Source organism: Rhodnius prolixus, unplaced genomic scaffold, assembly GCF_049639745.1.
Source record: "Rhodnius prolixus isolate KJV_2025 unplaced genomic scaffold, Rpr scaffold_11, whole genome shotgun sequence".
Lineage (NCBI taxonomy): Eukaryota > Metazoa > Arthropoda > Insecta > Hemiptera > Reduviidae > Rhodnius > Rhodnius prolixus.
Window position 1 is genome coordinate 15,845,309 of NW_027411625.1, and position 15,822 is coordinate 15,861,130.

The 15,822-nt window shown below is 32.2% G+C and overlaps 1 protein-coding gene across 5 annotated transcripts in view; it reads left to right on the forward strand.

Moving 5' to 3' along the window:
• LOC141459100 (latrophilin Cirl-like) overlaps nucleotides 1-7,827 on the forward strand; it is an 83,457-nt gene extending 75,630 nt beyond the window's left edge. For 3 of the 5 annotated variants that reach the window (XM_074137694.1, XM_074137693.1, XM_074137695.1), the window contains one exon: nucleotides 5,849-7,827. In XM_074137694.1, the coding sequence (XP_073993795.1) occupies nucleotides 5,849-6,577 (729 nt within the window). In that variant the 3' untranslated portion in view covers nucleotides 6,578-7,827. The remainder of the gene's footprint in view (nucleotides 1-5,848) is intronic. The other 2 variants (XM_074137697.1, XM_074137696.1) reach the window with 2 other exon arrangements.
• The last annotated feature ends 7,995 nt before the right edge of the window (nucleotides 7,828-15,822 follow it).

Genomic DNA, 15,822 nt, shown 5'->3' on the forward strand with positions numbered 1-15,822 from the left:
CGGGACCACAGAACGTTGTCAAAGATTCCATCAAAATCCATTTCGTCCATACACTCATTACCTTCTACTCCAGTGACCGGAGATGGCTTCTCTGAACAAGGCCATTGAGTCTTGTCTGTCCTATGTTCTCCCACAAATTTGGAGTGGCCGACATTGCTACAAAAGCATTGAGCGCACTCTGATTAACCGAAAATAGTTTTTCCTCATTAAAATCGCCCTATCACTCCTACAGGCAGCATCATTCAGTTATTCAAATGATCTCTGCGTGGAAACCGTGTTTGGTGAAAACTCGACTTCGATAATTTAATAAAAAGTAAAGATTACTTTTCCTTACTTCAAAGTAACTTCAAAATGTATATTTATGTTATAGGTAGTACGCCTCGATTTTGAAAATTTTTATTTTTTACATTTTGTTACCATATTCATAACTACGGTCAGATTATATTACCCGAGTACCATGTTAATCGATATTGGTTTTTATTATTGGTTATGTTGATTTGTGTTTTCAGAATGAGAAGGTATTTGAATCTGAACATCTTTCTTTCTTCCTTTTTTATCCAATTTATTTATTTATTTATATATTTATATATTTATTTATTTATATAAACTTTTGACTAACCCTAATACAATTGGGGCTGGGCTGGGTATGTACACAAAAAACTTTTTTTCATTATTATTATTATTATTATTATCCAGTTATATCACTGCATCAATTGGTGATAGTGTCCCTTACTTATATTTTTAGATGAAATTTCTTATCAGTGATTTTCTCAAACATATGGCCAGAAATTAGGTTTAGACACATGTTATACTACATTCAGGCCCTTGACTGAACCTTTTTTTTTTTTTTTTTATTCTTAATAATGATTTTTTAGATAGACATAGTATTTTTTTAATGTTTTAACTTTCAATGAATTAATGATGTGTGAAATATGTAATTGTCGTTATAGAAGAAAGGGTGGAATTACGACCGTCGTTCATATGCATTATATTCAAGAGATTTTAGCTTCTATTTTAGGATCGACTTCCAAATCACTGTCTCAATCCAGTGATCATGATAACACGATTCGTGTGTATCCATTGTAATTCATATTCATTTGTTCATTTGCAACTGTCACCAGTAAAAAATCTTTATAATTTATTATTATAATCACGAAGAAATACGAAACGTTGTAAAATGATATGTTAGCTTGTGAAAATTTGTAGGATTTTTTTTATATAAATCCTAGGTGCAGATAGAACAATTGTTTGTACTCATTGTTACTCATGTTACTCGTTGAAGATGGTCATAAATTTTCTTGAAAAAACGATGAAGAAAAAGGGATTTTTTTTAACTCCCCAGAAATCGGTCTAAAATGAAAAATCATTTGTTGAGTTCTGAAAAATGCACGCAGAAATTTAAAATACTGAGTAAACAAACACTAAAAGTTCTTTGCAGCCAAGAAACCTAGTAATTTTTTTTTTTTACTGAAGTAAACTGTTGACAGAGATTTATTCTAGAAGGCGACTGGACGTGTTGTCTTGAACTTTAAATCTATATATTAAATTTAGTGATACCATCATACTAAAGGTAAATAAAGATAAAATTAACACCAAGTTTTCGAGTAAATGGAATTAATGGGATGAAAAAAATAAGTACTAATGATTTACTTTGATCACAGATTATATAACAATAGCATTGATACGTTATGAGTTAATGTACTACAAGCGAGAGAAATATTTAAATATAAATTAAACGAAAAAAGAATAAATAGTTCTATATTATTATAAAAATAAAAAATTTAAAAGATGACTTCTTATCGTAAAAAAAATATAATATGTTGTTTCATTGATTTGGTAGTTGGTAAATATGTAATTCTAATAATTGGAATTCCCAAAATTTTTCCTGCGGTGATATTCCATAAACATCTTGCCGACTTAAGTTTCTTACATGTTATTTAACCGCTTTAGTACCGTTAGTGTTTTTTTTTTATCTGTTAATGTAATGGCCCTCTTTCAAGGACCTGAATGAAAATTAACGGTGAAAATGACACATTTGTTAAAGAATGGAGTTTAAATTATTAAAGAGCAGTCCTTCACTATCCAAAATTTAAAGGGTTCATATGAAGCCAAATTGAAATAAATTAAAAAAAAACAAAAAACTGGCAAAAGCCAACAATTAAGACATGACTGTGCACTTCTGCAAATCAGGATCACTCCAAGGGACAGTTTGCCGTTACAAGCGTAGTTACTCATGTCGATAGTACTTGAAACAAAGCTGTACAAATTTAAAATTTAAGATAAAAAAAAAATGTAGTCCCAATAAATATAAAGGTGAAAAATAAAAATAAAAATTAAGAGGTGCTATGTAGGACGAATGAAATTCAACCAACCATTACAGGTTAGAAAGAACGTGTTATAAGAAGGATTCCCTTACAGAACTCTACACAAGGTGGATACTAGCTGCGGTAACTGAAATTAGCGCCTAACCGGAGTCGCATGCATATCGTCACTACACCTATAGGCACCAAAAACAACCGCCTTTACCTTTAGCTCAAACCGCTACTCCGTCAAAACCTAACTCATTTTCTATAGGATGAAAAAATAATTGCCATTTCAGTCGAGTAAAATTTATTTTGCCTAGCTTTCGACCTAGGGACTAGGTCATCTTCAGGGCTAGTTTAGAAAGTAATACTATTACATTTCAGGGTTGGTGTGTCTTCTGTCTTGTCTGTTCATGGACTCAGTGTGATCATTACACATAGACCGATCACACTCAGTCCATGAACAGACAAGACAGAAGACACACCAACCCTGAAATGTAATAGTATTACTTGCTAAACTAGCCCTGAAGATGACCTAGTCCCTAGGTCGAAAGCTCTGCAAAATAAATTTTACTCGACTGAATGGCAATTATTTTTTCATCCTATTGAAACTATGAATCAGTCACCAAAAAGAATGAACAACAACTAACTAATTTTGTGTATGAACGAGCATGTGATCGTAATTCTACAGAAGATGGCGAAACTGTTGAATATGTTTATTCACAAGAAATGATGTAACGTTCACAGAAACTTAACTGAATGAAGAACCTTTTGCAACTGAGACATAACAGAAATACCCAACATTTTTCTTTTGCTGAAACTAATTTTGAATCTAAATCATGGTATTGTTTCTAACTATTGTTTAAATTATTTGAAAAAATGTAAAAAACTGAGATCTTAGAATGAACGTCGATCCTAATCCCACCCTAAAATCCTTTTGCAAATAGGTTCTACTTTTTGGCCATTCTATCCCCTCCAAAAATGAAACACCCTGAAAGAATTTTTCTTCAGTTTCCCTTGACCAATTTGTTTATACATGTAAATTAAGTTTTTCCAAGCTTAATAACGCCAAACTTCGCATGCATGATATTTTTTGTTTGTTTTTATTGTCCCAAATTTTGTGATATATTTAAGGATTTTTATTTATTTATAATTTTAAGGAGGGTTTTTATATCAAGTGAAAGTTCGTGGTAAAAGTACTTTGGGTGCGGTATTGAATGGCACGATAAAGATTTTTAAAACTATGTATATGTGACTCATGACTTTAAAGAGTGGATCTTTTAAGATAGAATAGAGAGTTTTGGCCTAAAGTATTATCCAAATTTAGGAATCTTTAAAAAAAGGCACTTTTTTATTTAAATAAAAAATGAATATGATTTGTTTTTATAAATTGCTAATAGTGCTTAGTAGCTAAGTCTGGACTGTAAGGTGGCAGCAAAAGAAGTACAGTTTCATAAGTTCATTTATTACCTTAGTCTGACGGAAGTTGCGATGCCAGGTTTTATCTGGCTGAACCAAAACCTTTTCGCGATTAACTCAAGCTCGATAACGCTAGATTCATTTTTTATTATTATTTTTTATATAGTTGTTGACAAGTAAAAACGAGGCCAATCGGAATTATGCCAAGTCCGATTCAGATAAAAAAGATCCCAATTGGGAACGAATTCGTGATCAATTATAACTTCATAATTCCCAGAAAATGTATAACAATGACATTTTTTCCAAATGGCTTCTTTCTCTAATAAGAAATGACGCTTTACAACCTTATGATTCATATCTTATGATTTCATGAGTAAATCCATAAGAAAAGTTGGTAGCTTTGCGGAGAACGGTTGAGGTGGAATTCGCCTCTAACTTACTCCTTCTTTTGTTTATATTACGGGAAAGGAAGCTAACGGTTTCTCGGTCCTCTAGGAAGTTTAAGGAGTATTTGTAGTTCGATATGACTCGTCTAGCTTCCCTTAAAGCCTTTGTATCATCTAAGTCTGCTGGCCGCCCTGAACCTTTTTTTATTTTTTATTTTTTTGCGAAAAAGTGTTATTATTATGGAATTGTTAAAGCAATGACGTCTTCCCTTTCGATTTCGCTGAAGATGCTTTGATGAAAACTAGTATTGACTAAAAGAAAAAAATTATTGGCTTCTTTTTTTTTTATTTCAAGAATAATATTAAATAACTGTCTTGAGAAAAGCAACCAATTTGTCGAAACGATATAATAACTATTATGATGCATATTGCCATTAACAAAATTGTTCATTAAAAAAAAGTCACATACTTTTTGGTCAGCTTTTTATTTTCACAGGATCAAGTGTGTAAGATTTTATTTCTTTCAGAAAAAAGGTTTATTAATTTAAAAGTTACCCGTAATTTGATTTTTATTTTCAGGGAAATACTTTTTAAAGGTTTGATCCTAAATGTTGAGTTACTATGTTGAATTCGGCTTTCTGATTTATATCGGCAGAATTTAAAAATTATCCTAAAATTGTAAAAATGTATATATCTTTCTCTTATATATAACTATTTCAAAGAATCATTTTCAAATGTATCCATTTGATTTTTTAGGGTTAAAATATTTTTACAAACCCCCTGAAGAGAAATATTAAGTACGTTTAGAAGGTTAAATAGGTCCTCCATTCCATATACGAAGCATAGCGTTTTATACAGGCACGAGCTTGTTTGCGCGACTTTGGTTTGCATTCTCTGTGTGGAAGGTCTGAGGCTGTGCTGATGTCTATCTCGTCTCAATAGCAGCAATTCGTCGAAATGCGAAGCGATTTATTCGGGTGCATGTTTTTGCAGACCGGAAATAATTTCATTCTAACGACTGATTGAAGACCACTGGTGTAGGCAATAGGACGTACAGATTGAGACTGCACACAGTGGGTTAACTGAAATTTTTGTTGCATTATCACTGAAATTTCGATAAGTTATCCATTAAGATCTTGCAGTTAAAATAACCCAGGCACAAATATTTGAGGTTACATATATTATTTGTAAGGGTAATATCAGAAAATTTGCGGAAAGTATCGAAAAAATCCTCAACTTTTTTTTTTAAAAAACTGTTTTCTCTCTAAAGCATCCATTCAGTCTAGCAACAAAATCGTAAAATATCTCAAAGCATGCATTCTCATGATAACACTTATTGCTTTCTTGAAAAATTAAACCTTAATGTTGGCCAAGCAGGCACACTTAGGTTTGCTGTTTTACATCGTTTCCACAATTCCTTACAACATTCTACCTCTAATATGAGACTCCAACAAGGTAGGCTCAAAGACAGTCCGACGCGGTTTGGTTGTCCAAAAATATACTCACCTTTCTACTTCTCCCTGCCAATCCTCCAGCAGGTAGCAGCATTCAATTATTTCCAAAGATTGGCCTGAAAAAAAACTATTACTACCCACAAGAGCGATTTTTTCTGCAGAACGAGTCCGGATAATGTTTTTTTTTCAATGTGTCCTTTACCATTAGGACGTCTCTCATTTGACATAGTCAACATTCCATTTTTGTATGATTTATTTTTATTGTTTTCTGTTTTTGTCTATACAGAACATTTCTTTTAAGTCATTTAGCCGGGACTCAGGCCATGGTGGGTCTGAACAGGAAGAATCTCCAAAAGGGCAGACAACCGTACTCACTAGTAACAGTCTGCTGAGGCATAAAGACAAGGGTGGCTATGGAGGTTACGGCAGCAGCGGGAGCCATGGAGCTGTCACACTTGGCGCTAGAGCTAAGAGAGCTAATGGCAGCCTGAGGGCCACATCACCTTGGAATCATACATACACAGAGATACGTGAAAGGCGTGTTGCTGGTGGAAGTGGTGCAACCGGAAGTGGCATCACAGGCAGCGCAGTTCCGGTCAACAACGGGCCAGGCCTGCCAGACGATGATCCAGTATACGAAGAAATTGAACGTGAACGTGAAAGAGCCGCCTGTACAGAAGTACTACAGGTGTCCGATATGTCGGACGAAGATGGTAGACGAGTATCAGACATGTCGCGCCAATCTTCCAGGAGTTATGGTGACCATAGGCCCTTAATACCCTATACTCCGGCATCTGTAGCTACTGATCGTAATTTCCATGCAGCTTTTGATGCAGCATTTAGGCAAAGGCTGAAGGAGCAAGCGGCCGCCGCTGTGGGACACCATCACGCTACAGTTGTAGCACCCCATCAGGGCACCGTGGCCGTACTGGATGGCGAGACTGTTGTCTGTCATCTGCAACCAGATTATACATCCCGGACTACCTTGCATCATCAGCCCTATAGTGAATGTTAAAAAAATTAAACTTTTTTGGAACTTGTTTTAATGTTTAATAATTTTTTTTTCTTTTCTTTTCTTTTTAATCGATCGATACACGGCCATTATTTCTTAGGAGGCACTTCAAATTTATTTACTTTGTTTTTCGTTATTTGTGTTCAGGATGTTTTGTGTTTCAGTGTACTTATAAAGGGTGCGCCAGGATTAAAGGGCAAAAATGTCAGCTATGCTTTTTCCGAAGGGGTTAAGAAAAACAAAAAATAGTGCTCGAGGTAGGGCTTTTTACTTTAAAATCAGCATATAAGTTTTTGGGCCTCTATCATATCGTAAAGACGCTTCGGCCATGTCAAGTCATGTCATTTTGTCTATTATTATTTTGCTAACGCGCGTTTCAAAACGACTCGTATGAAGTTGGTGTAACAGCTCATGTAAAACGTGCTAAAATTCATTATATATTTTTATTGGATAAAGTATACACTGCGTTTCTTAATGTTCTTCGGAGTTTGAAAAATTCACTTGGAAAATATATCTGTACTGATACCAATACCAGTCAAATTTGGGAAACAGCAACTTCAAATAGTTATTTGTCTGTAGGGCACAGGTTTAATATATGTGTGCTCAAGCATGTGTATTGCATAGTGCCCAATATGACTCTTTTCACAATTTTCGCTCTGTGTTTTCAAGGGGTAACTTTGGGATAACACCATTTTATCTTTTATGTTAGTCGAAAAGAAATCACGGTGCCTTTCCACAATATTACCCACAACTTGCGAAAAACATTATGAAACACTGTTTTGGGTTTACAAATAATAATAATGAATAATTAAGGCCAAAATAAACAAAGAACTTCCAATGATCAGCATAAATAGCGTAATGATTGCTACTTACATAAGAATTTCACCCTTCATCCACATTTTAAGGGCTGCTTACGATGGTTTAAAATTTATGTTTCTAAAAGTTGAATTAAATTTCTTTAAGTTGAATGAAAAACTTAAATATTATTTGCCCAAGTTGTACAGAGCTCAAAGTTCTTATATTTTGTTTGATAATCTGTTCGATTTGTTTCCTGAGAGAAATGATCAGATCCCCCGCAGTTAGAACATTTTTTTTTTATTATCAAGAACCCATTTACGCTTTCAGTCGATGTTTACGATCCATTTTTGATCACTTAAACTGAAGATCTTGCCTATTGGTTAATTCTGGCCGAAACCTTTTATATATATATAAAGCAAACTTTAAACTGCACCTAATATTTATATTCAGTGTCGTTAGATGTGGAAAAAGAAATTGTTTACTTAAAAGAAGTGAAAGAATAAAAATTATAATGAATACTGAGGTGCAGTTTCTTGGCCTTTAAAGACTCTTTTACTCATAAATAGTTAATTGATTTTTTTCTATTATTATTCTTTTTTTTTAATGATATACTTAAAACGAATGTAAATATATTGCTTTAAAAACCAACCACACTCTTCAGTTAGAAGTTTCCTGAAGATATATTGATTCACTGATGAAATTATGGCCATAATCCATTTGGATAAGTTCCAAACCGCTTTTTTCTTTTCAGTTTCCAATCAGTGGGTAAACTAGTTCAATCAAGAAGGCTTACTTTTATTTTATTGCCGATCGACCAATTTAAACTAGTTCAATCCAATTATGTTTTCACCAATTAGCTTAAATTGATCAATTAAAGCCAGTTAGCTAGTTTAATCAAAGGTAATTTTTTTCAACTAGTTAAAATAATTCCTTTATGGGAGGATCTCTCTCCTTTCTTAAACCCTTAAAACTAATTCACTCAAAGATAGCTTTTTTTCAACTTCTGTTCTCCAATCTCAAACTAGTTCAATCAATAAAAACTTTTTATTTCAACCTTTATTTAATAAGTTTAAATGGTTCAAAGAAAATAGAATTGTTATCTAATATTAGTTAACTCTTGAATTTCTTAATCCAGTTTTTAACCTTTATTAAACCAGTTCAATCACAGAAGACTCTTTTTCAAATGAAAATGAACCTTATTGATTCTCACTCCAGTTTTAAGTCTTAGTTCGACCATTTGCACTAAATTAGATGAGTTTATTCTTTAAATAAAATTAAAGGAAAATCATAAATCAAGCAGAATGAAAAAAGAAAAACTCCATTTTGCGAACTATATTACCCGGTAAAAACGAATCCAGCCACACTCATCCCAACATTTTTAGAATAGATTTTAAAGGCATAGCCCTAATAGAGAATGAGATTTTGTAAAAAAAATGAGCAAATTTCTGTTATATCTATTAGAGAGGATTGTGTGGTCACTACAGCTATTTTGGTGAAGTAAAATCCAAGAAATTGCATCCTCTGTATAATGTTTGCTTTGCCCCCTCGCAGTGTTTTTGGTGTCACAAAAAATGTTTATATAAATGTTTTAAATGTAATATTTATGTAAAAAAAAAGAAAGTTTTTTTAAATTTTTAGTTCTTCCTAAAAGTATAAAAATTATTCCATAAAGTTAATATATGTAAAAGAAAGAAAGAAATTAAAATACTGCCTCTTATGTATTATGTAATTTATATGCACGAGTTGTTGCATTTTTCTTTAAATATATTTTTTATTTATTTTTGTTTTGCGTTTAGTATTACTGTTAAATTTAAAATAAATTTGGAAAGATGTAATACGGCGATTGTAATATGTAACAAAAACAAATTTTTGTATGTTTCTTGTATATACAGTTGACAAAAAATAAATATATTAAAAAAAAAAAAAAATACGAACACGAGTTATAATAATAATAATAAATATTTAAACAAATTTATTTGACGTAACGTTTTAATGAAAAATACAAAAAACATTAGCTGTATTTCAGTAATATCAATTGTTTTATTATATGTGATTGGAAATATATTTTTGTTACATTTTAAGTAATACAAAACAAAACATAAAAATAAAAAGTAATAGGTAATATCTGTAAATTAAATTTATAAATAATTTAAAATAAAATAAAAAAAAGTACGGAAATTCTGGAAAGTAAGCCAAAAAACAAAAAATGATGTACTTAAGGAATGAAAATACTACAAGAAATTTTTAAACGTGCGAATAGGTTGTAAATGATTATTTTAAGGTAAAGAACAAGATTTTTGTGTAGGCGAAAATAGCATCTACCCTAATTTTGACCCAAGGTTTGCAGAAATTTACAACCATATAAAGAGAAGATGTTTATTAGTAGGCTATGGCCTACCTGACGTGGCCTAGGCGGGCGTTGTGAAATCCGTAGCACTGTCCGTTTGAGCCATGTATCCACTGGAAATATCCGTTGCTCATCATTCACAGATACTAAATAGTGCAACAGCTTGTTTTTGTTCTTCGGATTTTACTTGTGTTTTGATAATCTTGTCATTGCATGAAGCAATTATATTACAATAAGTAATACTGGGGTGCATTTTGCCCCTTCCATTTTCATTCCAATTAGCTGTAGCTGCCTATATGTGTATACATTATTCCTTTAAAAGTAGTAAACGCAACTCAATTTGTTGGAGGGGGTCAAAATTATAGTAGTAAAGGGTAGTGTAGTGTAGAACAGAGGTCGCAATACGATCTGCTTCTGAGAGCTACCACGTTAAATCTACATAGGGCTCAGACGGAATTAAGTTTTGTGGGGTAAATATCACTAGTGTAAAATATTTATATAACTGTTGAGAAAATTTATATTGTTAAAATTAAATAAAAAAGTAAGGCAAAATAAAATGACTCAAGTGCTTCCGATTATTGATAACTCTAACATAAAGTGGATTTTTTTTTTTTTTTGGACATATACCCACGAGGTATACACTATTGCATTTCAATGAGATCCATCGGTACCTCATCATCAAAATAATCAATTTAAATTGAGCGAGGCTTACTGAATAACATTTAGTCCATTTTCACCTTGCTACATTTAGTTACCCCTTCTGAAACCTAATGTACTTTTTCTTTAATGTCATTTTGAGCAAGTAGAATTTGGTGTCGGAATGAGAGTTGAATTTTTCTTTGCTAATGCCCCCCCCCAAAAAAAACTTAGCGAAATGATCGAATGGAATAGAACTTTTTGGTTAAGAGTTGTGCAAGTCCTTGCAGAGCATTTTCAGATATTTAAATGGCCGGATATATCAACCATAAAAACTATCTTCGCAACAATTTTATAGTGAAATTGAGGAGAATTTTTTTATTAATGATCCAATTCATCAAATAAAGAAAGGAATGGCTATGATTCAAGCGTGTATGTATCCAGTTCTCCGTCTTAATTTACAACTGTGGCGTTTTGCACCTTTAACTGTTTAGTCTAAAGTAAATGCACAGGGTTTTCCTCAAGTACGAGGGTCCCTCTGACCAAATGCTTTCATGTACTACAAACTAACATTAATAGAAGCTATATAAATAATACATAAACAAATAATATGAATAAATATAAAATACAAAACATTGAAAATAAGGATAATCCATATAATAAAAACAAACTCACTATACCAGGCCAATTATTGTTCAATACCGTGTCTCCATCGTACCCTATCCCTTGCATCTTCTCACTTCAAAAGACGTGCTCTGATCTTTCGGGAACCACCTAATAACCGATATGATATACAGGTTGCGATTCTTTGCCTTATTTTCTTCAGAACGTAGCTAAATACACTCTATAATTTTTTTGTTTTGTTTTTTGTTTAAAATACAAAAGGTAGCACCCAACAGATCAACAAAAACTCAAACAAATTTAAGATGAAGATGCTATTTGCCTAGACAAAAGTTATTTTTCTTAAATAATCATTTTCTTCACATAGATAAACTAACTCTAATTAATTGCAGTTTAAATTTTTTATTCTCGGAGAGATTTGCTTTTTCTAGTTGTTTCGGCAACTTGTTGACTGGACTATTGTTTTCGTGAGCTTCCAGCTAAATCATCCGGTAATGGATTCCCTTCTTTTGGGAGAAAATTTCTGTTACAATTCTCTCTCAATCCATCTCTCTCCTTCGCTTTCTCTAGGTTCGACAGTCTGTCTCTTTCTTTCATTGTTTGCCCAATTGAAATCTCTTTTTTATTTCTTGCAAACTTGTACCCGCCAGCCAAATCGTCTTACTGAAAGATAAAGGGAACTTTTGGATGGAGAAGAGTTGCCGTATCATCCAAGGGTTGCCAAAGAAGAATAGTGCAGCGGGCAAATTTCCTCTTGGCCTTTTTTCCAGACTCTTTCGCAGTACTGAAGGTAGAATGAGAAAGGACTTTCTCCGTTGTTGCTCTGTCCCAGAAGTGCAAGTCATACAGTGTACTGAATCCATTGGCTTTAAGAAAAATATTGGAATTTATTCGTTATTCTCTCTCGTGTCTGATACTGGACTTCTGGTTGTTATTTCTGTCTCTCCCTATAACATTACACAGATCGGCCTTTTTCTAATAAGATCGCTTGGAAACACTCCTCAAACGTTTAGAAAATCATTTTTTAAAAACCCAAATTAGAACGGCCATTTTGTCTTTTTAAATTTTAACAGCATTTCAAGTTGATTAATGTTTCAACTGGCAATACAAAAATAGTATTCAAAACTTAGTGATATAAAAGAATTCTCAAATTTTTATTATTCATTTAATTATTTTTATATTAACTTCAAAGTTTAGCAAAAAATTGAAAAATAATCTGGAGAAGTTCGTATCTAGTAAGATGTACCTATGATTGAGACTTAGCTGAATTAGCCAGATTTTTTTTTTCAAATCTATCTCGTTAGTTATTACGAACCAATTTTTTTCTTCCATCGCGTGGACTTCCCGAGGAACTCGTTTGATCGAAAGCAGCGATAGCAATAACCTTTCCAACTGGATTACTTTGGTGTTAGAGCCTTTTTAAATTGCAACCGATTTTCCACGTGTGTGTTCTGTGGATTCATCCTTTTTATAAATTTCCCCCCCTAGCCCCTAGCCGAATCTGTTCGGCGTTTTACTATTCCTTAAGATCGGTTGAATACTTATTAGGCATAGCTCTACATTTCACTGCCTCATCTCGTATATACAGTTGCCTTTTTTTTCCTTCTTTTCACCTCTGGGGCACGACTGCAAAGAACATTAGTGTTCGAAACCTAGTATTTACAAATTTACTGAGATAATGTGACAATCTCAAATTTAAGTTAAAACAAAAATAATAATGGTAATAATGAAAATCATATTACTTAAAAAATTCTAATAATTCTTTTGGATTGTAAATAGTATATTTTTATTTAATTATAATTGTATTTTTTATTGAAACTTTTTAAAAATCCAACGAAGACAAAAAATTAATAATAATTCAATACTGAACATGTCTTGAAGTGTGACATTTTTTTTATTAATTTTTTATTTTTTATTTTATTTTTTTTGTTTAATGGAAAGTGAAGTGGCTGACCGAAAAATAAATGGAGTTGTGATAAGTGCGGTGGATTGTTGTTGTCATATTTTAGAAGTTTAGGGACTTTTTTTTTTCAACGGTCGGTTAATTGTGACCAAAGGGGCTGGCATGCGTGTATAAAAATGAAGTTCTCGTGTAGTTAAATGGGCAGCTTATTATAAGCCGCTAGTACATCCTTCAACATCTGTGGAAGAATGTGTTAGTTTTTCTCCTAGCTCCTAGTGGTCCGTGAAGAATCTCAGCGTTTGCTTGAAGAATTATTTTGCTTGCTTTTGTCACTATCTGATACTTACATTATTCAGATCGTCCTTTAGTACTGGAGCCCTCATAAATGGAGTTTACTGACAGACTTTTCTTTCCGGGTGCTCTTAAATAATATATTTTGAAACAAGTTAAATATGAGTAAGTTACACCCCCTCTAAACAATGCTCCATTGATCATATTAGTCACTAAACCTTCCTCTTTGTAGCGATCTTAAAGTTTTCTCCTTTTCTCACCCAGTATGTCCTATTTTCTTGGACAGGGCTTTAAGTAATTCCAAACACGTTATTTTGTTCGGCAGTTACACTAAAAGCTCTGGTCTTCTACAGACCCTTTCGTGTCTTTCTGGTGCCTGAAGGCAGTGAGGAAAGAACATTGGAAAAAAGAAAAAATTGAGACTGAATAGGCATAATAAAACAAAAATTAAATTAAAATTGGTTTGTAATAGTGTTACTGCAACGGAAACGTGATATCCTCATCCCCTGCAACCACTATAGTGAAATTTCTTATTAAACTGATAGACCTACCTACATGATGAAGTAGGTGTGAAAAGTATAAATTAAATTATTTTAGCCGTTTTCGCAAAAAGCGTTCCTGAAAAATATACCAAGAATTTGATTCTTATTAATGATGGAGTTAGAACACACTAACATCCTGAATCGCCGCCACAAAGAAGAGCCTAATTTCACTGCTACATCAGAAGCCCGTCTAAAATTTATTTTCTCAGTAAAAATGTGACAAATAAAAGCAACAGCCTTACTGCGATTTTTCATTTTTTGAGATATCATGATGGATACGTACACATTGATATGTTGACAGAAATACTCATATTGAGTAATACGTAAATCTACCTTTTTATACTCACAATAAAGAAATTTGCACGATTGCAACACTTTCCTATGCTAAGAAGTAAAAGAGATAAGAAATTTAAAGGAATTTATAAGCCCGAGTGATTATATTTACTAGAGTTCAACTATTTGTTGAGTTTTGACCCAGTCTGCGATACACACAGGAACGCTGAGCTCCTAGAAAAAGTGGCTAGCCTACTCCTATAGTATTTTCTATATTGTAGTCAACTATTTTTAATTAAAGAAACTCGCAGATAGCGCCTCAGTTCTTAAATCTCTGGAACACTGCTTCATTGGATTTCCGGACCAATAATTTGCCCGTTTTAATTTTCTTTTTGAAAAATAAAAAAAAAAAATTAAAAAATACCTAAATAAGTAAAAAAGAAAATAAATAAATTTGTGTATAATTTGTAAATATATATAAAAATAAGATTTGTTCAAATTTTGAAATTTCAAGGGAAAATAAAATAAAAATGCTTTGTACATGTAATTTTTTCTATTTCTTTCTTTTTTTAAGCAAAAAAAAAAAAAGCTAAAAAGCCAATTGTCTATGAGTGGTACCTAGTGTAGACTACTACTAAGCTCCTGTATCATAAAGTTTTGGGATGAATCAAAATAAGATAACAATATAAACTCTTTTTATGAAAAGGAAACTGTTTTTTATTTTCTCTGTTTTATTTTTTAAAATTGAAAAGTGTACAATATATACATATATATATATAAATAAATTAAATTTTAAATTCTATTTGATAAGATTACTTGTACAATTAACTTACAAAACAAACAATGCTCCTGTGATCTTGCAAAAAAAATAATAATAATAAATAATAAAAACAAAATAAATTTAAAAAAAACTGTAAAAAAGTTAAAAAAAAAAAAAAAAGAAAAAAAAAATGTAGCTACTACATGTAAGGCATCACTACCTTTTAAGACTGTTGTATAAATTTAAAAAAGGAAAAAAAATAAATAAAATAAAACAGAATTATCTAAGGAAGTGTGATATTTTTTGTTCCTTTTATTCAAAATAGTATCTAGCAGATTTGACAGTGAGTGAATAAACATTAAAAATAAGAAATTAACTGATGCACAAAATTATTGCATAACTGGTTAATTAAAATCCATTAATATTTCAACTTTCTCTTACTCATGAAAGAGGAAGTATTGTTTTCTATTATGGAGTACCCCATTTCATTTTTTGACCCACCTCCTACAAAGTTAAATGAGACTGATGTATTAAATTTTTATAAATGGAATAATTGAATAGGAAGATGACGTATACACAAAATTTAAAAACAAAGTCCTTCATTAGGTAGTAGTATTTTGCTATTCCTTCCTTGGTCTGAGTGGCCTGATGCAGTAGTCAAAAGTGTATTTTTTTTCACCAGAACTTTATCCTTATTAGTGTAGTTTTGATATCAGTGCTGGAATATTCATATATATTCGCCACAATTTGGGCAGTGAACATTAAAATCGATGGAGTAATTAGGAAATCAGCCGGAATAACCAGCACATGAGTGAACTTTGACTCTGACCACCTGCTAGTCTACAGCAGAACTAGAATGTAGTACCTATTTCGTCGCCCTAATTTAGAAATAGTACATCGAAACAATGGAGAAATGCATTAAGAAAAACAAAACGAAGGAATAATTAGGAAATAGTAGCCAGAACATCCAGCAAATTAGTTTATTTGGGTACCAACCACCAATATCTATAGCAAAGCCAGCGTAGCATTGCATTTTAATTCGTCGGTTTCTATCTTACGTAATTCGATGTACTGTGA